Source organism: Portunus trituberculatus, chromosome 46 (genome assembly GCF_017591435.1).
Source record: "Portunus trituberculatus isolate SZX2019 chromosome 46, ASM1759143v1, whole genome shotgun sequence".
NCBI classification, from domain to species: domain Eukaryota; kingdom Metazoa; phylum Arthropoda; class Malacostraca; order Decapoda; family Portunidae; genus Portunus; species Portunus trituberculatus.
The window spans coordinates 17,857,139-17,879,638 of record NC_059300.1 but is presented as its reverse complement, the minus strand read 5'-3'; the positions used below and the strand labels follow the sequence as shown (position 1 = coordinate 17,879,638).

Sequence of the window (22,500 nt, the reverse complement as noted above, 5' to 3'; positions counted from 1 at the left end):
ACACCCGTGGGATCGCGGCACCTCTACGGCGTCACCACCATTGAGCACCGTTCTCGTGCTCCGTGCGGTGACTCTTAGAGGATGACGCAGCCCTGCCAGATGTGGCACTCTTTGCACCTGTGCCTTATGGAACACTACGATCGCCGCCACGTCTCTGCGGTGTTCCAGTGAATCAAGGGGACGCTCAGGCTCTGGGTGAGGTGGTAGTGCAGCATCTACTAGCCGTATGGCGCGGCGTTGGATGCTGTCCAGTCACAGGACATCCAGGAGAGAGCTGCGTATTCAAGGTGGGGCCGCACCTGTGCCTTGTACAGCAGCAGTCTCCCCTTCCTGTCGAGGAAACTGGCGATCCTTCTGAGAGCGGAGATCCTGTGAGAGGCTTTCTTGGCAATGGTTTTGACATGCCTGTCAAACCTCAGCCCTCGATCCACCTCCACTCCAAGTATCTTGACGTCATCTTGAGTGGGAGAGCAGCAGCGCCAAAGACAACTTTCCTGCCATTGCTGCCATGGCGGCTGGGGACCGAGAGACAACCATTGCTTGTGTCTTCTCCGGCGCGAATGTCACTTGCCAGCGAGCACCCCACTCCTTTATCACTCGTAGCTGCTGAGTGCATGACTCCTGGCAGTAGCTGGAGAAGATCAGGATATTCCACAGGAGTGGGCAGGATGCCTCCACAGGCAGGGACTCAGATGTTTGCCCGTTGACAACCACCTTGAGGCTTCTGTCCTGCAGGTAATTTCCCAGAGTCGTTACACATTCCTCCTATGGTACGAAATAAGCACACACTGAAATCCTGAGTGTTCTGTTCTTGTGCTGGTCTCTCTCTCTCTACCGCTTGGTGGCCAGTTCCTTGTTTGTCCTTAACAAGAGACCACCAAGTTTTGTTTCCTACGCCAGTGCCACACAGTTTCCGGCGCAGGCTTTCCTCCCACTTTTTTAAGGCCCACTTGCTGGTTACCACCATCCTCCTGCATGCAGCCCTGTGCAGGTCCTTGTTGCGCCGAGTCGGGTTCCTCTTGTAGCGGAGCCAGGCAGCATACTTTGCCTCGGCAGCAACACGGCAACGGTAGCCAAACCATGGCTGATCCGTCGATCTGGTGGTGTATTCCCTGTGTGGGACGTGGCGTCTCTGGAGGGCGAGAAGGTGAGAGGTGAGTGCAAGTGCTTCACTCTCTGCTCCTCCCTGTAGCAGAGTGGCCCATGGGGTGTGGGTCAGGTCGCGGCGCAGGGAAGCCCAGTCTGCTTTGTTCCACAGCCAGATGGTGCGGGTGGTGGCCTCGTCCTGAGCCACGCCCACTTCCAGCTGTGTCAGTACAGCGTGATGGTCAGACACCACGAGCCCCAGCTGATGCCCCTGAAGCTCTCTCTCTCTCCTCTCTCTCTCTCTCTCTCTCTCTCTCTCTCTCTCTCTCTCTCTCTCTCTCTCTCTCTCTCTCTCTCTCTCTCTCTCTCTCTCTCTCTCTCTCTCTCTCTCTCTCTCTCTCTCTCTCTCTCTCTCTCTCTCTCTCTCTCTCTCTCTCTCTCTCTCTCTCTCTCTCTCTCTCTCTCTCTCTCTCTCTCTCTCTCTCTCTCTCTCTCTCTCTCTCTCTCTCTCTCTCTCTCTCTCTCTCTCTCTCTCTCTATCTCTCTCTCTCTCTCTCTCTCTCTATATATATATATATATATATATATATATATATATATATATATATATATATATATATATATATATATATATATATATATATATATATATATATATATATATATATATATATATATATATATATATATATATATATATATATATATATATATATATATATATATATATATATATATATATATATATATATATATATATATATATATATATATATATATATATATATATATATATATATATATATATATATATATATATATATATATATATATATATATATATATATATATATATATATATATATATATATATATATATATATACATATATATATATATATATATATATATATATATATATATATATATATATATATATATATATATATATATATATATATATATATATATATATATATATATATATATATATATATATATTAACAATCATACAAAGATATGCAATAACCCACACAAGACAATATAAAAAAAAATTCAAATGTCACTTCAGCACCTCTGCACTTCATCTTACACAGACGTAAAAGAAGAAAGACAGGCAGACAGATAAATCCAAGAAAAGCAATAACTGCCAAAAACTCACACGCAACACGAAAGAAAAATACTTCATCAGCCACCAAGCGGTTCACAAGAAAAAGCCTCGTTAGATCCGTGTCTTGCCGCTTGTTAACCCGAACCTCAACACTGACTCAGCCCTTCCTGCAACACCTGCCCCAGACGGTAAGGAGCGAGGGAAAGGGACGGGAAGAGAGACGAGAGGGGGGACAAGAAGACTTATCTTGCTGGGCTATCACACCGTCATTTTACACCATTGTCAGAGGAGAATCTTCCAAGTTTAAAAGAATGCAAGCAACAAGGAACATAAAAATTCAGGAAACACGCCACTTGACCTAGACAAGATAGATCCTCAAAGAAAGAAAAAAAAATACAATGAAAAAAAACCGAAGAGACTTTTCTACTTTGTGAACTCCTGTCTTTAACGAAAGATCTCTTGACAACCATTCTTCTTGGTAGCATTACTGCATTACTTTCATCACTGTCGTCACTATGCACACTGTATCTTCATCAGAACATCACGTCATCAGTACGCACACCGATAACCCTCCCTCACAGCCTTTTTTGCTGCATCCAACCTTCACTCACCTTCACGTCACTACAATCATCCTTATTCACTCTCATACCACCTCAAAAACACCAATACACTCTTGTCATCCCTACATTTATTATTACATATTATCCACTTCCACCCTTTACATTTATCCTTCATCACAAGCTTAACACACGCTCTATCATCGCCCTCGATGCCGCTGTCGCTTCTGCCATCGTCAGCACTATCGCCATTGCAGCCACGACCCAACACCTCCACAGTAACCCAAAACCAATCGCCGCTAACGGAATCAAACCATCAAAAACAAATTTTCACCATCCCTAACATGATTTCGTCTTGGATTCCCTCCACTACTTCCAACATGAATCACGCCCCACTCCTCTCTGACATAGGAGGCCTCCCCGGCACACCTCTCGGTCCCCAATACACAAGCTGTCAAGTGTCCTCTGCCTCCCACCCTTCCTTATCGACCAGAATCGGTGGTAGTTTCCTCTTCACCCTATATAAATTGGCCCACTTTTGCTTAGATCATCACTAAACTCCCTGACCATCCATAAGGTCTCTCTTCCTCAGACGGACCCTAATTCCTCTTTTTACCCTTTGGTCTCTTGAACCCTTTCCTTGCCTTCTCCCCAAGGCTTCAATATCCCCTTTCCTCTCCATTCCCCAGGCTTTAATGCTCCACACTCCTCAACCCTTGCGTCTTCCTCTCCCTCCCCTCTTTGACCTCGTCTGCGCTGGCAATAACACCGGGGCTAAACTCAAACAGATCTAATCCCGGGACACGTTGTTACCTAATCTGCTCTCCAATCACACATACCGCCTCCAGGCCCAGCTGACTCTCTCTCTCTCTCTCTCTCTCTCTCTCTCTCTCTCTCTCTCTCTCTCTCTCTCTCTCTCTCTCTCTCTCTCTCTCTCTCTCTCTCTCTCTCTCTCTCTCTCTCTCTCTCTCTCTCTCTCTCTCTCTCTCTCTCTCTCTCTCTCTCTCTCTCTCTCTCTCTCTCTCTCTCTCTCTCTCTCTCTCTCTCTCTCTCTCTCTCTCTCTCTCTCTCTCTCTCTCTCTCTCTCTCTCTCTCTCTCTCTCTCTCTCTCTCTCTCTCTCTCTCTCTCTCTCTCTCTCTCTATTATTATTTTTTTTTTCTTTCACTTCTGTTTCTCTGTCTCTCTCCCTCTGTCTCATCCTTTCCTACACTTCTCCATCCTCTTTCATTCCATCATCTTCGTCTCTTCCTTCGTTCATATCAGTTTCTTCATCTCCCTCATTCTATCTCTCTACTTCCCTTCTTTTCCATTTTCCTTTATTCCATCATCTTCATTTCTCCCTCTCCCCCTCGTCACCTCCTCGTAATCCCGACAGATGGCGGATACGAAACAATGCTGGCAAAGTTCAAGGGATTTATGCTTGACTTATTGGAGGCGAACACTTGGCGACGGTGATTAGAGTGTTCAGGGAAGGAGGAGGAGGAGGAGGACCAAGACACTGTATTATTATGCATTTACGAGTGTTGTTCTGATTAATGCTACTGGTGGTATTGGTGGTGTTGATTATAAGGTAGGGTTCTAGGTGTTTCTGGTGGTGATAGCGGTGGTAGAGTCTGTATAGCGATGATGATGGTGATAGTACTAGTGGCAATGTTGGTAGCGGTGACTGGTGAAGTACTGATGTTAGTAATATTGGTAGTTGTAGCAATGGTTGTAATTTGGTAGAGGCTGGTGGATGTGCTTGTGGTAGTAATGTTGGTAGCGGCAGTGATGGATGTACTAGTGGTAGTGAATAATGGAAGTGGTGGTAGAAATGCTGGTAGTAGCTGTAGTGGTGGTAGTAATGTCGTGGAAGGGGTAGCGTGCGGGTCGTGACTCACCACAACAAGTGTTCTGCCGTGACCGGGGTCGACAAGTGGCTCGGTGGAGTATTTTTAGCGGCAGTGGACGGCTTAGAGCTGGAAATAATTCACTCCCTTAAATCGAGTCGCTCTTTTCTCCTGCAGAGCCACCACGACCTGCACCCTAATTGGACTCGCCGCCTCTCCTCTGGACTGGGACGATTTTTTGTAATAAATCCCGTACATTTACTGGCCCTCTCGTCCATTCTATTTCCTGATAATAAAGCACCCGTCACAGCCTCCTTATTAAAGCATTCTTCTCCACAATACCATCTAGAGTGGCCCGTCCCTTCCCTCCCACCCCTCCCCCCGGCTATCCGCCCTCCCTTCTATAAGGCCGCCGCTAATCAAAGACATTCCCCGTAAACGGTCGCCCATCACAAGCGATGAAAGCCGCTGGGCTGCAAGGGTAACAGGGGTGGAGGGAGCCTGTGTGAGGAACTTATGTCAAAGTAATCAAGATGTGTGTGTGTGTGTGTGTGTGTGTGTGTGTGTGTGTGTGTGTGTGTGTGTGTGTGTGTGTGTGTGTGTGTGTGTGTGTGTGTGTGTGTGTGTGTGTGTGTGTGTGTGTGTGTGTGTGTGTGTGTGTGTGTGTGTGCGTGCGCGCCAAGTGAGTTTTCAGTATGTCGGCAGGTGAGAAAAGACTGCACTACACTAACAGGAAAATGTTAGTATTAAAGTGACCATGACCGCGTCCACACGATACGTCCAGCAAACTTAGTGGCAACACCTGAGCGCTTCCCAGGTGCTGCAGCCACTTCACCGTCCCCTCGCGTGACTCCTGCCCGAGTTAATGCTCTGTATATCTTGTTTCATACAGATATACGCCCCTTCCACATTTTTTGCTTTTTCTGTTAGCGACAGGGCACGCACCCGAGCACACATGTATACACAGGCACACATACACACACAAACGTAAATACTTGAGATAGGGTCAGGGTCATACAGTATTTTTTTTTTTTCATCTGACAGCTGTTTTTTTTTTTTTTTATGCACTCAGCTTTAGTCATTTCAGCGCAAGTTTCCACAGCTCTTGAAGTCTGAAATGTCTTTTTTTTCAGATTGTTTAAAATAAGGTCTTTTTTTTTCATTTTGTTTTGTTATCCTCTTACGGCATACTAACACCTTCTTATATATCTTGTGTTCAACATCAGTATTGCAATAATGCATTCGTCCGTCTAACACGTGATAAGTATTTTAATCAATTCAGAAACACCCGTGAATATAATTTTTCACTACAATTACAATCTGGGTCTAACAAATCTATCTAAAACAATACTTACGACACATAGTACATTTTACTTTCACTTGATATACAAATTATTTCCAGTATTGAGGCAGCCATTTCCCAAGGTACAGACTAAAACTGGGGATAAAAGTCTTGTAATGGTGCCTTATACAAAACTCCCACAATGAACCGCCGACACATGAAAGTAACACGATACAGCAAGAGGGAACAGAACTTTTAATGGTTTACTTACCTGGCGACGAAAACAGACGGCAACATTTACCTGAAAATAGGAATAAAAAATTAACATATAAAACATTCAACCTCAAAAAAAAAAAAAAAAACCTTATGCGATGTGAGAATTTTGAGATGCGTGAAGCGTGTAGGTTTGTGGATATAACCATGCGTACGAGTGATCGGTGTGTGGGTGTGAATGGTGTGTGGGACGAGAGAGAGAGAGAGAGAGAGAGAGAGAGAGAGAGAGAGAGAGAGAGAGAGAGAGAGAGAGAGAGAGAGAGAGAGAGAGAGAGAGAGAGAGAGAGAGAGAGCCATGACACCCAGTAGCCTCAGAATCCTGTCGTCAAATGTACGTGGATTCAGAACGAATGTCGGCGAGTTGACCCACGCAGCTCTCAAGAACAAGGCTGACATAGTGGTGGCCGTCGAGACGTTCCTGAATGACAGCTGCGTCACAACATGCGACAGGATACCTGGCTATACTCACTGGGTGCGGAGGGACAGAACAGCCGGGCAAGGCGGTGGTATAGCTTTGTGCCACCGTGAAGGTCTACAGCTGCAGCTATTGCCCGTCACAGTTCCTGAGGAGATGGAAATGCTATTTTTCCGCCTTCTCCTCGCTGACAGGACTGCTGTGCTGCTCTGCCCTCTGTACCGCCCCCAATGGCAACAAGGCGCCCCACTCTCCTTCCTCACGGACCAACTGGACACAATCATGGCCACCCACAGCTGTCAGAATACCATTATTGTGGGGGATTTAAACCAGCACCTGGTGAACCGAGCCTACACAGAGCTCATAACGGTCCACGGGCTCACCAACCACGTGACTTTCTCCACGCACGCGCGTGGTGCCTCCTTCGACCCTGTCCTGACCGATCTGCCGGCAGACTCTGTGCAGTGCTACCAACTTGACAAGGTTGGTAGCTCTGACCACAATGCGGTCCTCTGTGAAGTTGGTCTTAACCCAGCAAGTGAGGAAGGAAGCCAGCGCACCATCTGGCTATGGGAGAAGGCTAACTGGCGGGGGCTCAGGGCAGAGTTAGCCTCCACCAACTGGGAATCCACGTTCACAGATGACATGAACCACAACGTGGCAACCCTCACCTCCCTTATCATATCAGCACAAGCCAGGCACGTCCCTCACAGGGCATATAGAGTCGATCCACGAGACCAGCCGTGGTTCGGCTACAGGTGCCGGCAAGCTGCTGATGCCAAGTACAAGGCCTGGACTCGTCTGAAGCGTCGTCCCTCCAGGCGCCACAAGGCCCAGCACCGCGCTGCTTGCAAAAACATGGCGAGAGTGGCTACATGGGCGAGGCAGAGGTGGGAGTTAAGTCTACGGAGGAAGCTTGCCAGTAACCAAACTGATCCCAAGCAATGGTGGTCCCTTGTGAAGCAGCGGCAGGGCACAGTCACACAGGAGAGGATCCCGCCCTAAAACAGCCTCTGGCAACTTGGCAGTTGCCAACCAAGACAAGGCTGAACTCCTGGCAGCACACTTCAGCGGGAGAATGACGACTGAGGAGCCTGACAGTCAGCCTCCACAACTAACCCGCCTGTGTGACGTAACCCTGGACCACCTACAGCTCAGCGAAGCCGCCGTGACAAAGCTTCTGCGCAGCACCGACACCAGGAAGGCGCCCGGCCCTGACGACGTCTCGCCCTTCCTGCTGAAGCACTGTGCGGAGGAGCTAACAAAGCCCCTCACACACATCTTCCGCCAGTGCCTACAAACCAGCACCTGGCCAGCTGCATGGAAGGAGGCTCGGGTCACTCCTGTACACAAAAAAGGATAAAGGTGACCCAGCAAACTACCGCCCCATCTCTCTCCTGTCAGCTGTCAGCAAGATCTTGGAGAGAATAATAGCTGAGCAGCTGACCTGTCACCTAGAGGAGCGTCACCTCATCTCTCCACGCCAATATGGATTTAGAAAGAGACGTTCCGCCTCCGACATGCTTCTCCTCCTCACACAAGCCTGGCATGACGCCCTCGACGCCGGCCGCCCCACCCTCGTCATTGCCCTTGACATTGCTGGGGCTTTTGACAGAGTTTGGCACAAAGGACTCCTGGCCAAGCTCGAACAGTTCGGCATCACAGGACAACTGCTAGAGCTGTTCTCCAGCTACCTACAAGGCCGGAGTCTGAGAGTAGTGTTGGGAGGGTGCACGTCAACCACACACCCAGTGGAGGCCTCCGTTCCACAGGGCTCGATCCTTGGCCCCATCCTGTGGAACGTATATTTCAACGACCTCCTTCAGAGCCTCGCGCCTGTGTCGGCATACGCGGACGATGCCACTCTCTCGCACAGCTTCGGTAGAGAGGAGGCAGTGAACGTGATTGATGTCACCAACCGCCACCTTGGTGACATCATGGCCTGGGGTAAACAGTGGCAAGTCAAGTTTGCTGCCGAAAAAAACCCAGGCCGTGGTCATCTCACGTTCACGGGAGGACGTCAGGCTGTTTGAAGGCCAGCTGAAGTTTGGAGAAGACACCCTTGCCATTAAGGACTCCATCAACATCCTGGGGGTGGAGGTAGACTCCAAACTCAGCTTCGACCGCCACCTGGAGAGCGTGGCACGTAAGGCATCCCTGAGGGTGACACTCCTACGTCGAGTGAGGCACCTACTCGATGCCAAGGGGCTCATGACGCTGTACAAAGCGCAGGTGAGGCCCATCATGGAGTACAGCCCCCCTCAGCTGGATGTGCAGTGCCCAGTCCCACCTCTCCCTGCTGGACAAGGTGCAGCGGCGAGCCGAGCGCCTCCTTCGCGATGCCGGTGGCCTGGGACAGCAGCCCCAAGCTGAGCTACAGCGACAGCGGCATCAGGGGCAGCAGTTGCAGCAGAGACAGCAGCGACAGCACCCAGACCCTCACCAAGAAGCCCCTATCAACGTGCTGGACAGCTTGGAGCACCGAAGGCGTGTTGGGGCCCTTACTGTGCTGCACAAAGCCCAGGTGCAGCAAATACCTCACCTCACGGCTCTACGGATACCCTGGAGGAGGAGTGAACGTACTACGAGAGCGGTAGTGTCCGACACCCTCCTCGAGGTGCCGAGGTGCCATTCTGTGAGGTGTCAGCGCGCCTTCTCCCACGACACCGCGGTGTTGTGGAACGCCTTCACCTCAGTAGTGGACGTCTCCAGCATGTCCACCCAGCAGGTGAAGTGTGCTGCCCACGCCTGGTTACGGACACATCCGCCTGATAGTGACAGTGACAGGTGATAAAATTGCAGTGTCCACCAGCCTGCAATCCACCTGACAGTGACAGTGGAGGAAAATAGTATGCCTGACAGTGACAGTGAAACACAGTGACGTGGGATGTGCGTGTGCCTGACATGACAGTGCTGATCAGTGGCGAGGGAGGTGCGCAACTGACAGTGACAGTTTTATGACACCCTCGCTCACAATGCCGTCCCCGGGAGCAGCTTTAGAATGAGCGTCACATGCCAGTGCACGCTCTTAGCTCACGAACTCAACTCCAACTGTAAACAGCCTTATGTGTAAAATATGTATGTTATGTGCATTAAGTTTAAATAAAAAAAGAATATCACTACATTCATATTTCAAATACGAAAATGAGAGAGAGAGAGAGAGAAGACGGACAGACATATTGACTGACACTTCGAGCGTTCTTAATGAAGGTTATACAGTACATGTTGTCAGTGTCAAAGCTATTATCATCATTATAATGATTATCATTCTTATTGTTTTAACTATTAATAGGTACTATTAAATATTACGACAATGTATTACTGCTATTACTACTACTATTACTCAACACCACCTCCATCACCACTCCAACAAATAGGTACTATTACTATCATTATTTCTTTTTAACGAAAGAGGGACTACTACTATCATGATCGAAATATATACTATAAAAAGATATTCTGTCTCTCTAACTATATTTCTTACATTTTTTTATACAACAGAATGCGCACTTTGGAATAAAGCTAACACCATCCAAAGCTCAGTGGTCAATAACACTCCTGGTATATGAAAATGATTGATATTCAAAGGCTCCCGAGTATATCAAAAGTTTTCACCAACAGATCATGAGATAAAGTGGGTCATGTGTTCGGACTGTTCCCGTGCGTCCCTGCTCCCAAATTAAACACATTCTGTGAGCAGCACATCTATACATCTATCCTGCTAGTCTAATCGGAGTGTTTCGACTGAAAATTTCAACATGTTGAATGAAAGTAAGGTAATGATAGAGAGAAATCGATTATCATTATTTGGTTACTAATTGCATATAACACGAAGCAAGTAATCTTGGAGATAAAGGAAAGGCGGCAGGGAAATGAGAAAAAATGGTCTGTAATAAATACAGAAGTGTTCTGAGGATGAAAACAGAAAAAAAAGGAAGATGATAAAATAGTAACATATAACCCATAAAAAATTCAAAATGATAATTTACACATGACATAACACGCGTTCAGAAAAGTGTCGTGATCCAAGAAACACGAAGAAAAGATGAACCGAACAAGAAGGAAGAATGTGATGACAAGAATGTAATAAGGGGGATATGAAAGAGGAAGGAGGAGAGACACAATGAGAAAATGACGGAGGAAGAACATGACAAGACTAATATAAAGTTAATCATCAATAAAAGGAAAAGAAGGAGCAGTGAGAGACTCGGTATTGAGAGATGAGGGGAGATGACGCGCGCGATATTTGAATCTATGATGAATGAAAAGCCGTTCTTTCCACTTTGGGCTGTAGTAATGAAACTTCAATGGAGATCTATTTTGGACCCTGAGAGAGAGAGAGAGAGAGAGAGAGAGAATATCACTATAGTATATCTATATTTCAGCAATTACTCAAGATTGCCTTGCTACCATAAATTTCTACGAGTACTTATCATTTAATGGTATCCTAATCACCACTAATACAATAATATCACCATAGCTACAATTACCACCAGGATAAACACCACCAATACTGCTACGACAAAAATAATTGCTTGTATTGCTGCTCTATTAGTACTCAGTACTCTCACCATCGCCATTACTTTACAAGTGATAACAATAATATCAAAATAAAATAATAATGGTAAAAACAATAATGATAATAATAATAATAATGATACTGATAATAATAATAATAATAATAATAATAATAATAATAATAATAATAATAATAATAATAACAATAATAACAATAATAATATATTATCGGCATCACCACCACCACCATCACAACAACAACAACAGCAACTTCCTCTACTGCTATTATTACTACTGCTGTTGCTGCTGCTGCTGCTGCTGCTGCTGCTGCTGATGATGATGATGATGATGATGATGATACTACTACTACTACTACTACTACTACTTCTACTACTACTATATCATATATATATATATATATATATATATATATATATATATATATATATATATATATATATATATATATATATATATATAAGTAAAAAGACTAAGTAGTATTATTACACTATCGTGACCATCACCATTGTTGTCTGGCTGTATACCTCACGAGGCATTGATAACTACAGGTGCCTCGCTAATCTCATCCTATAAAGTGTAAACATTGACTCGCTCAGGCAGACGGTGTAGGAAGGACTAGGTGAGATATGACTGCTTTGATCCTGCCTTGTTTCTCCTCATGGTCTTCATCTGAGGAAAATAGCTCAACGATCACCCTGTCCAGACCTTATAGGGCTTCCATATAGCGTGCCGTATTCCCCTGATGAGGCACATTGGGAGAACCTGGACTAAAGCCATTGTTTCTTCCACTGTGTCCTTCACTACCAAGGCTGCTACTGCTAATACTACTACTACTACTACTACTACTACTACTACTACTACTACTACTACTACCACCACCACTACCATTAATATCATCATATCAGTAGTAGTAGTGTTAGTAAGTCCAACAGCAGTAAAATAGCTCAACTTTATTTCATTGCCACAAAATCAAGAAACAAAACCTAATACTTGATATTCCACATGACCACCTCATCATCCCTTCTCTCGTTCACTTGCGCCAAATTTCCCACCTCATCCCTTTTTCATCGTCTTTTCCTTCTCCTATTCCTCCTACCTTGCACCTCGTCTCCCTTCCCACTCTCCCTAAGAAGCATCGAAATCCTTACCGTAATAGGCATTCGGTAAAAGGAGCTTCTCTGAGTGCTCTGAAAACCTGCGATATCGATCCTCTCTCTCTCTCTCTCTCTCTCTCTCTCTCTCTCTCTCTCTCTCTCTCTCTCTCTCTCTCTCTCTCTCTCTCTCTCTCTCTCTCTCTCTCTCTCTCTCTCTCTCTCTCTCTCTCTCTCTCTCTCTCTCTCTCTCTCTCTCTCTCTCTCTCTCTCTCTCTCTCTCTCTCTCTCTCTCTCTCTCTCTCTCTCTCTCTCTCTCTCTCTCTCTCTCTCTCTCTCTCTCTCTCTCTCTCTCTCTCTCTCTCTCTCTCTCTCTCTCTCTCTCTCTCTCTCTCTCTCTCTCTCTCTCTCTCTCTCTCTCTCTCTCTCTCTCTCTCTCTCTCTCTCTCTCTCTCTCTCTCTCTCTCTCTCTCTCTCTCTCTCTCTCTCTCTCTCTCTCTCTCTCTCTCTCTCTCTCTCTCTCTCTCTCTCTCTCTCTCTCTCTCTCTCTCTCTCTCTCTCTCTCTCTCTCTCTCTCTCTCTCTCTCTCTCTCTCTCTCTCTCTCTCTCTCTCTCTCTCTCTCTCTCTCTCTCTCTCTCTCTCTCTCTCTCTCTCTCTCTCTCTCTCTCTCTCTCTCTCTCTCTCTCTCTCTCTCTCTCTCTCTCTCTCTCTCTCTCTCTCTCTCTCTCTCTCTCTCTCTCTCTCTCTCTCTCTCTCTCTCTCTCTCTCTCTCTCTCTCTCTCTCTCTCTCTCTCTCTCTCTCTCTCTCTCTCTCTCTCTCTCTCTCTCTCTCTCTCTCTCTCTCTCTCTCTCTCTCTCTCTCTCTCTCTCTCTCTCTCTCTCTCTCTCTCTCTCTCTCTCTCTCTCTCTCTCTCTCTCTCTCTCTCTCTCTCTCTCTCTCTCTCTCTCTCTTTTTTTTTTTTTATTTAAACATAATTTATACAGAAGAACATGTACCCAAGGCGCACTGTCGTGTGCTACCTATTCTAAGGGTACTACAATCTATTTCTCTACAATATTTACAAGACTTAAAATAGATAATATACAAGATGGGCACTGTTCTTTTCTTCACTAGCACTATTCACGCACTGCACTACACTGAGTGTCACGTCACAAAAGAGTGTCAGAGGTTAGCAGTGTCTGTCTCCACTTATGTGCCATCAGTTTGACACTGTGTGTGTTCATCTCCTGGACGTGAGGCACCATGACCCATATACAAGTTCATTCTCTCTCTCTCTCTCTCTCTCTCTCTCTCTCTCTCTCTCTCTCTCTCTCTCTCTCTCTCTCTCTCTCTCTCTCTCTCTCTCTCTCTCTCTCTCTCTCTCTCTCTCTCTCTCTCTCTCTCTCTCTCTCTCTCTCTCTCTCTCTCTCTCTCTCTCTCTCTCTCTCTCTCTCTCTCTCTCTCTCTCTCTCTCTCTCTCTCTCTCTCTCTCTCTCTCTCTCTCTCTCTCTCTCTCTCTCTCTCTCTCTCTCTCTCTCTCTCTCTCTCTCTCTCTCTCTCTCTCTCTCTCTCTCTCTCTCTCTCTCTCTCTCTCTCTCTCTCTCTCTCTCTCTCTCTCTCTCTCTCTCTCTCTCTCTCTCTCTCTCTCTCTCTCTCTCTCTCTCTCTCTCTCTCTCTCTCTCTCTCTCTCTCTCTCTCTCTCTCTCTCTCTCTCTCTCTCTCTCTCTCTCTCTCTCTCTCTCTCTCTCTCTCTCTCTCTCTCTCTCTCTCTCTCTCTCTCTCTCTCTCTCTCTCTCTCTCTCTCTCTCTCTCTCTCTCTCTCTCTCTCTCTCTCTCTCTCTCTCTCTCTCTCTCTCTCTCTCTCTCTCTCTCTCTCTCTCTCTCTCTCTCTCTCTCTCTCTCTCTCTCTCTCTCTCTCTCTCTCTCTCTCTCTCTCTCTCTCTCTCTCTCTCTCTCTCTCTCTCTCTCTCTCTCTCTCTCTCTCTCTCTCTCTCTCTCTCTCTCTCTCTCTCTCTCTCTCTCTCTCTCTCTCTCTCTCTCTCTCTCTCTCTCTCTCTCTCTCTCTCTCTCTCTCTCTCTCTCTCTCTCTCTCTCTCTCTCTCTCTCTCTCTCTCTCTCTCTCTCTCTCTCTCTCTCTCTCTCTCTCTCTCTCTCTCTCTCTCTCTCTCTCTCTCTCTCTCTCTCTCTCTCTCGAGCGCACTGTCCCTCACTCGTTTGCTCTCTAGGTGAGGACTACTGGTTATTTTTAGAAGCAGATGAAGTGATGACTCGAGGTTTCTATGATGAGTGAGTGAAGCTCCATCATGAAAATCAATACCTTCCTCCTTTTCCCCACCCCACTCCTCTCTCGTTACTGACCCTGGGGAGGAGGAGGAGTAGGAGGAGGAGGTTGAGAGTGGGGGCATAAGAACATACGAAAGCCAGACAACGTAAATCCTATTGACTTATAAAGAGGTTTCATGCATAAGCGGATTACTCGACTCTCGCCTTTCACGAATGAGTAAGACGGGATAGACAAGCAAGAAGGCTCCTCCCCGACGTGTTTAATAATGAACAGAAACACAGGGATTTCAAGGGCATAGAGATCGAATATATTTGTATTTTATCTTCTTATTGCGAATTATTTATATATTAGTTTTGTAGTCCTTGTCCAAAGCCTCTTCTACATATACATACTAATGTTTAATAGTTAATTAGAAGATTTAATTCATCCATTAAATAAAACCCATGCATAAATTAATAAAATTAATACATAAATAAATAAGTTGATAATAAATGCTCTCGTAGACTTTTTGTACAGTAATCAGAAAGGGAAAATTAAAAAGTTTAATCCATAAATAAACAATAGCGTATTCATCACTTTATTCATTCATTACACACAAGAGCTGACGCATGGAAGCTTTATTGCTATCATGACTCTACAGTGCAGGGAAGTTTCGTAACGTAATGAGGGTGTTGATAATTACAGTGATGACAGAAATTATGATAATGACAAACTACATTGATGGTGAGCATGATGAAAGGATTGAAATGACATGAAGGAAGGAATAAAGGAAGAATATACTACTACTATACTATTACTACTACTACTACTACTACTACTACTACTACTACTACTACTACTACTACTACTAACTACTATAGTAATATACTGCAATATTCTTTCAATATTTTCCTGATGCACATGATTAGTATAGGGAGAATGAAAAAAAAAAAATGGAAAGGAATATAGAGGCAATATTCTACCGGTACCATTCCTGATTCCCTTGTTACTCAGATTTACTAGGCGGTGGAAGAATGAAAAGGAAAGAAAGGAAATAAAATAAAGAATATATTATTGTTATTATTCCCTAAGCACCTATACGCTTCCTGCACTATCCTGATGTACGAAGGTATTAGTGGTGAAACAGTGAAAGAAAGGAAAAAAAAAAAAAAAATAGGTGAAATACACTTGTAGTATTCTGGTTGTAACACTCTTACAATGTCCTACTGGTGCAGTTTCTGGTAGTATAATATCTGAGTAAAGAATGCATTACTGGTAATCATCCGTCCCCTGCACGTTTTACATGCTTCTTTGGTGTACCAAGTGATAGAACATTAAGTAAACGAAAGAAGAAAAAAAGAGTGAATATTGCAACATTTCATCTTTTTTTCTTACATAAGGAGAACTGCCAAAGGCAAAAAAAAAAAAATTAGAAAAAAAAGGCCTCCTGGAACTGCAGTCTCCAAAAAAATTCGAAAGAATCAGTTAAAAGCCTGGGACAAATGTCTTGACATTTCTCTCTTAAAAGAAGTTAAGTCGCAGAAAAATGAAAATACAGGAGCAGATACGGGGTTCCAGAGTTTACCAGTGAAAGGTATGAATGATTGAGAATACTGGTTAACTCTTGTATTAGAGTGTTGGACAGAATAGGGATAAGAGGAAGAAGAAAGCCTTGTGCAGCGGGGCCGCAGAAGAAGATGAGGCAAGCAGTTAGCAAGATCAGCAGAGCAGTTAACATGAAAACAGCGATAAAAGATAGAAAGAAATGCAACATTTCGGTGGTGAGAAAGGCTGAAGACAGTCAGTCAGAGGAGGGAAGTTCATGAGACGAAAAGCACTTGATTCCACCCTATCTAATAAAGCTGTATGAGTGGAACTCCCCTCCCAACCAGGCGATGAGGACTCCATACAAGGACGGATAAGGCCCTTGTACAGAGTCAGCAGTTGGAGGGGCGAGGAAATCTAGCGGAGACGCCGCAGAACGCCTACCTTCATACAAGTTGTTTTAGCAAGAGATAAGATGTGAAGTTTCCAGTCAAGATTATGAGTAAAGAACAGACCGAGGATATTTAGTGTGGAAGAGGGAGACAGTTGAGTGTCATTGAAGAAGAGGGGATAGTTGTCTAGAAGGTTGGGTCGAGTTGATAGATGGAGGAATTGACATTTTGAGACATTGAAAACTACTAAGTTTTCTCTGCACCAATCGGAAATCTTAGAGGGATCAGTAGTCAGGCGTTCTGTGGCGTCTCTGCGTGACCTGTTGACTTCCTGAAGGGTTAGTCGTTTCTGAAAGGACGTGGAAAGATGTAGGATGATATCATCGGCGTATGAGTGGATATGGCAAGAAGGTCATTAATGAATAATAGAAAGGAAGTGGGTGATAGGACCGAACCCTGAGGAACACCACTGTTAATATATTTAAGAGAAGAACAGTGGCCGTCTACTACTGCTGCAATTGAATGGTCAGAAAGGAAACTTCAGATAAAATTACAGAGAGAAGGATAGAAACCGTAGGAGGGCAGTTTTGAAATCAAAGTTTTGTGCAAGACTCTATCAAAACCTTTTGATATGTCTAACGTGACAGCAAAAGTTTCACCGAAATCTCTAAAAGAGGATGACCAAGACTCAGTAAGGAAGACCAGAAGATCACCAGTAGAGCGACCTTGACGGAAGCCATACTGGCGATCAGATAGAAGATTGTGAAGTGACAGATGTTTGAGAATCTTCCTATTGAGGATAGATTCAAAAACTTTAGACAAGCAAGAAATTAAAGCTATAGGACGGTAGTTTGAGGGATTAGAACGGTCACCCTTTTTAGGAACAGGCTGAATGTAGGCAAACTTCCAGCAAGAAGGAAAGGTAGAAGTCGATAGACATAGTTGAAAGAGTTTGGCCAGGCAAGGTGCAAGCACGGAAGCACAGTTTTGAGAACAATAGGAGGGACCCCATCAGGTCCATAAGCCTTCCGAGGGTTTAGGCCAGCGAGGGCATGGAAAACATCATTACGAAGAATTTTGATTGAAGACATGAAATAGTCAGAGGGAGGAGGAGAGGAGGGACAAGCCCAGAATCATCCAAGGTGGAGTTTTTAGCAAAGGTTTGAGAGAAGAGTTCAGCTTTAGAGACAGATGAGATGGCAGTGGTGCCATCAGGATGAAATAAAGGATGGAAAGATGAAGAAGTAAAGTTATTGGAGATGTTTTTGGCTAGATGCCAGAAGTCACGAGGGGAGTTAGAGTTTGAAAGATTTTGACATTTTATTTATGAAGGAGTGTTTGGCAAGTTGAAGAACAGACTTGGCATGATTCCGGGCAGAAATATAAAGCGCATGATATTCAAGAGATAGAAGGCTCAAGTACCTTTTTGTGGGCAACTTCTTTATCACGTATAGCACGGGAACAGGCTCTGTCAAACCAGGTTTTAGAAGGTTTAGGTTGAGAAAAGAATGAGGAATGTACGCCTCCATTCCAGATACTATCACCTCCGTTATGCGTTCAGCACACAGAGATGGGTCTCTGACACGGAAACAGTAATCAGGCTTAGTAGATGAGAGGTGGTGTTAAGGTAAGGTGAGGTGAACGTTACAAAACAATTTGTGCCGAGTCTTCACAATGCTGTCCTCCGTGCACGCAATTTTGAACTTACGCACAACACCAATCAGGTTAATTAAATCTAAGAAAGTTAAAGTTTTCTTACAAAGTCACTACGAGGTTTCCTCTCCCCTCGTCACTCCTCTCCCCCTTCTCTCCCTCTTCCTTCCACCAACATTCCTCAAGGAGAAGACGACTTACTAAGAAACTCCAACCAGTTTAATTAGAGCAGTTACCTGTATGGAGAACTGTGTGTGGAGGGGGGGAAAGTGAGGAAGGGGGTACACGTGTTGGTGTGTGGGTGTGAGAGTGGATGGATGGGTGTGTGCGCATGGGTGGATACACATCTCTATAAAAGAAACATTTTTTTTTTTCGCTGCTTTCTTTCCAGAGCAGTTTTCTTCCTTTACCCTGAACTTCCTGCATCATTTTCTTCTTTCTCCTCCTCTTCTCTTTCCTCCTCCTCCTCCTCCTCCTTCCTCCTCCTCCTCCCCTCTTCCTCCTCCACCTCCTCTTCTTCTTCCTCCTCCTCCTCTTCTTCTTCCTCCTCCTCCTCCTTCTTCTCCTTGAGCCACACCTGAGCAATGGAACGAAGCTGACAAACGACCCAAAGTATGACTGGAACAAAACCAACATTAGTCAGTCAGTCACGACTTGGGAGAACTTGGAGCGATGCCTACCGAAGTTCTAAGGGACAGGGAGGAGGAGGAGGAAGAGGAGAAGGAGGACGACGACAACGAGAAAGAGGAGGAGGAGGAGGAGGAGGAGGAGGAGAAGGAAGAGGAGGAGGAAGAGAAGGAGGAGGAGGAGGAGGAGGAGGAGGAGGAGGAGGAGGAGGAGGAGGAGGAGGAGGAGGAGGAGGAGGAGGAGGAGGAGGAGGAGGAGGAGGGGGAGGAGGAGGAGAGGCTGAAGTGATTGCTTTGAGACCATGCATTACCAAACTAATGCATTTGGGAGAAAGGGATTGCCATAAGTGGACATACATGCGTATATATACATCCTTACACATTCATACACACAAACACGCATCCATATATACATACATATAGACAGGCAGACGGGCAGACAGGCAAGGCAAGCAGGTCAGAAGGGGGATACGAGAGAGAGAGAGAGAGAGAGAGAGAGAGAGAGAGAGAGAGAGAGAGAGAGAGAGAGAGAGAGAGAGAGAGAGAGAGAGAGAGAGAATATGAAAGGGGGAAAGAAAGCAATTAATTGGATGCAGGTGAAGAATATACGGACCTGAAAAGGGAAGGAAAGGAAGAAAAAAGGAAAAGGAAAATCAGGAAAAGGAAAAGGAAATGAATAGAGTGAGAAATTATTTGTATCTCATCATTACAATAATATATTTCCATAGCCTATTTTTCATTATTACTGGTAAGAATTGGTATTATGATTATCCTGGTCCTTACTATTATTGTTATTGTCATAGTTGTCGACATCAAGTTCATTTTCAACAATAAATGCTTAATCTAGGACACTAAATCACTCGAATACTCATGTGAAAACCTCAAATAAAAGATATGATGAAGCTTTTATGTGCAGTTTTCCATATTATTGTTTTTACTGCCACTATTTACTGTTATCGCTATCGTTTGTTTCTTGTTGTCGTCATCACTTCTAATCCAGCACATCTCTCCCCGCCAGGTCGATCTGCCGCCTCGAGGACGAACCAAGGAGAAGCTCACGCCACTTCAAGACCATCTATCAACAAGCTGCTGGCCGGAGAAAGTTGGCAACCACTCAAGCACAAGCCTTCCTCACTTCTTCCTCCACTCCACCACCACCACAACTAGACTCCACCTATCCTCATCCAAGACCCACTCCACTTCTCCCACCTCAGCCCTCCCTCCTCCCTCCACACACACACACACACACACACACACACACACACACACACACACACACACACACACACACACACACACACTAACACACCACAGGACCCCTCAACTAACCCGTATTGTAACGAAACATTCCTCTCTAACAACTTGGCCTGACAATTTATAAACACGCCAGCCAACTTCCTACTCTAACCTTCTGTAAGATCCGGTTTCTCTCTCCCACTGCGAGGTCACCCCTTCCTCTACTAACTCCCGACTCTCTCTCTCTCTCTCTCTCTCTCTCTCTCTCTCTCTCTCTCTCTCTCTCTCTCTCTCTCTCTCTCTCTCTCTCTCTCTCTCGTCTTTCCTCTGCTCACTTTAACTGTTTAACACGTTCCTTTCTTCCCTTCTCGCTTAGACATAATATTATAATTCACCGTATCTTCTTTCCTCATCATCCTCCTTCGGCCGCTGACTCACTGTGAAAAAGGACATACACGCGTACACACACAAATCCTTCTCCGCCTACACACGCTGCATCCCTCGTCTCCCTATCACCACCACCACCACCACCACCACCCTCCCCATCATCACCGCCATTGCCTTCCTGTCCCGCCCTCTCTCCCGCCACACTCACCACCATGTCTATTGGAGGGGGCGCCCACTTGATCTTCGGGGGCGGCAGCAGCAACCGCACCGTCTCGTCCCAGCAGTTCGAGTGCCACCCGGGCGGCACCACCGAGGCTGCCATCATCCTGTCTCTCGGCGCCCTCGGCATGTCCGCCAATATCTTCCTCATGACGCTTCTCATCGCCCGCAGGCACCTCAGGAGGTTAGTACAGAGGAGGGTCAAAGTTAGAGGAGGAGGAGGAGGAGGAGGAGGAGGAGGAAGGAGGAGGAGAAGTAAGAGGAGAAGGAGAAATAGGAGAAGGTTAAGTATAGGGGAAGGAAGAACGGAGATGATAGGAGGAACTGGAGTAATAAAAGGAAGGGGAAGAAAAAGGAAGAGGAGATTGTGAAGTTTAAAGAAAAGAAATTAGAAAAGGGACAAAAAGAAGAGAAAGAGTTGGAATAGGAAATCCAAACAGCAACAGAACTTTAAGTCATTACAAGGCTGTTGGCAAACTATTCTAAGTTAACTATTAGTGAGAGGGAGAGGATTTTAGAAGAGAAAAGAAAGAAAATTAGGAAAAGACCAGTAGGAGAAACAGAACAAATATGAGAGAGGAAATCGGAGGAGCAGCAGGAGGAGGAGGAGGAGGAGGAGGAGGACAAGTGGACAGATAAAAGAAGAAAAAGGACGAAGAAAGAAAAAATAAGGAAAAAAAGGAAAAGAAAAGGAACAGAAAATAAGAACAACAACAATGACGATAAAAACGAACAGGTGAGGAAATAGAAATAAACGCAAAACAACAGAACTAGAAGATACAAGAGAGACGAGACAAAAAAATAAAAATCTAAAGAAAATAAGATTGGATTACAACCCTTTTGACACCGTGAGAGGCCATCAGCTAAGAGTCTGCCAAGGGTTATCGACTTCCATGTTGGAGGATGGACAGAACAAGACAACGCTCCTCCCCGCCCATCCAGCACCGGAGGAAGGAGGCACAAAGTCGTATCTTCAGCGGGGAGGAAAGGAGGAACCACAACGACCCGGATGACGAGGCTGAAAACGAGGATGATAAGGAGGAAGAAGAGGAGGGGTGAGGAGGAGGAGAAGGAGGAGGAGGAGGAGGAGAGAACCGTAGCGAGGCAGATAGGGACGATGACGATGTTGTGAACGAGAATGATAAAAGGGGAAAGCGAAAAAGAGGAAAATAAGGAAGGAGGAAGAGGAGAAGAACTGTTACCACTACTACTACTACTACTACTACAACTACAAATACTAAACTAATACTGCTACCAGAGAAGAAGAAGAAGAAGAAGAAGAAAAGGAAAGAGGAGGAGGAGGAGGAGGACTAAACTATATGTACAGAAGCTACATACTTAGTAGGAGGTAAGGATAGAACAGATGAAGCTCCTCCCCACCCACCACTCTCTCCGGCGTCACCCGGCAAGAAATAAGACGAAAAATACACCCCGATTGCTGAGAAGGACAATCGGGGAAATTTACAAGAAAGATGGGAAAAAAGAGAGTACTAATGTAACTACTACTATCGCTACGTAAAAGAGATATCTAGTGTAACTACTGCTCTCGCTAACAAAAAGAGATATCTAGCATAATTACTACTGTCGCTAAAAAGAAAAAAGTAAAATCGGAAACCATTTTCTTTATAAAACTTGTCTAATTTACTTTTGAACGTAGCTACCGTGTTAACTTGGACGACGGACGCTGGCAACTTGTTCCAGTGTTCAACTATTCTTATGTTAAAAAAGTTTCTTCGCAAATCAGTATTAAATCGCTGTCCTTTAAGCTTCAAGCCGTTATTTCTCGTTACTAATTGCGAAAGCTCAAAAAGATTTTCATAGTCGATCTTATCTATATTTTTAAGTATTTTAAAGAAGAAGAAGAAAACAAAGAAGAAGGAGAAGAAGGTAGAATCAAGGAGAAAGAGAACGAGTAGTAAGGAGGAACACCAGCAACAACAAGACGGAAAAAGGTGATAAAGATAAATGATTGATTACAACGGTCAGGAAAATGAACACGACCGCCAAAAATACA

The 22,500-nt window shown here is 45.0% G+C and overlaps 2 protein-coding genes across 12 annotated transcripts in view; both read left to right on the top strand.

Moving 5' to 3' along the window:
• Positions 1-22,500, top strand: part of LOC123519824 — a 248,780-nt gene that overhangs the window by 138,417 nt on the left and 87,863 nt on the right. For all 11 annotated transcript variants that reach the window (XR_006679104.1, XR_006679105.1, XM_045281345.1 and 8 more), the window contains one exon: positions 19,663-20,670. Coding sequence is in view for 9 of the 11 variants with exons in the window: in XM_045281345.1 (XP_045137280.1) it covers positions 20,480-20,670 (191 nt within the window). In the remaining 2 variants the exon portion in view is untranslated. The remainder of the gene's footprint in view (positions 1-19,662; positions 20,671-22,500) is intronic.
• LOC123519742 lies at positions 6,435-7,559 on the top strand. Its single transcript, XM_045281247.1, has one exon. It carries the CDS (start codon positions 6,435-6,437, stop codon positions 7,557-7,559), a length of 1,125 nt encoding a protein of 374 aa, XP_045137182.1.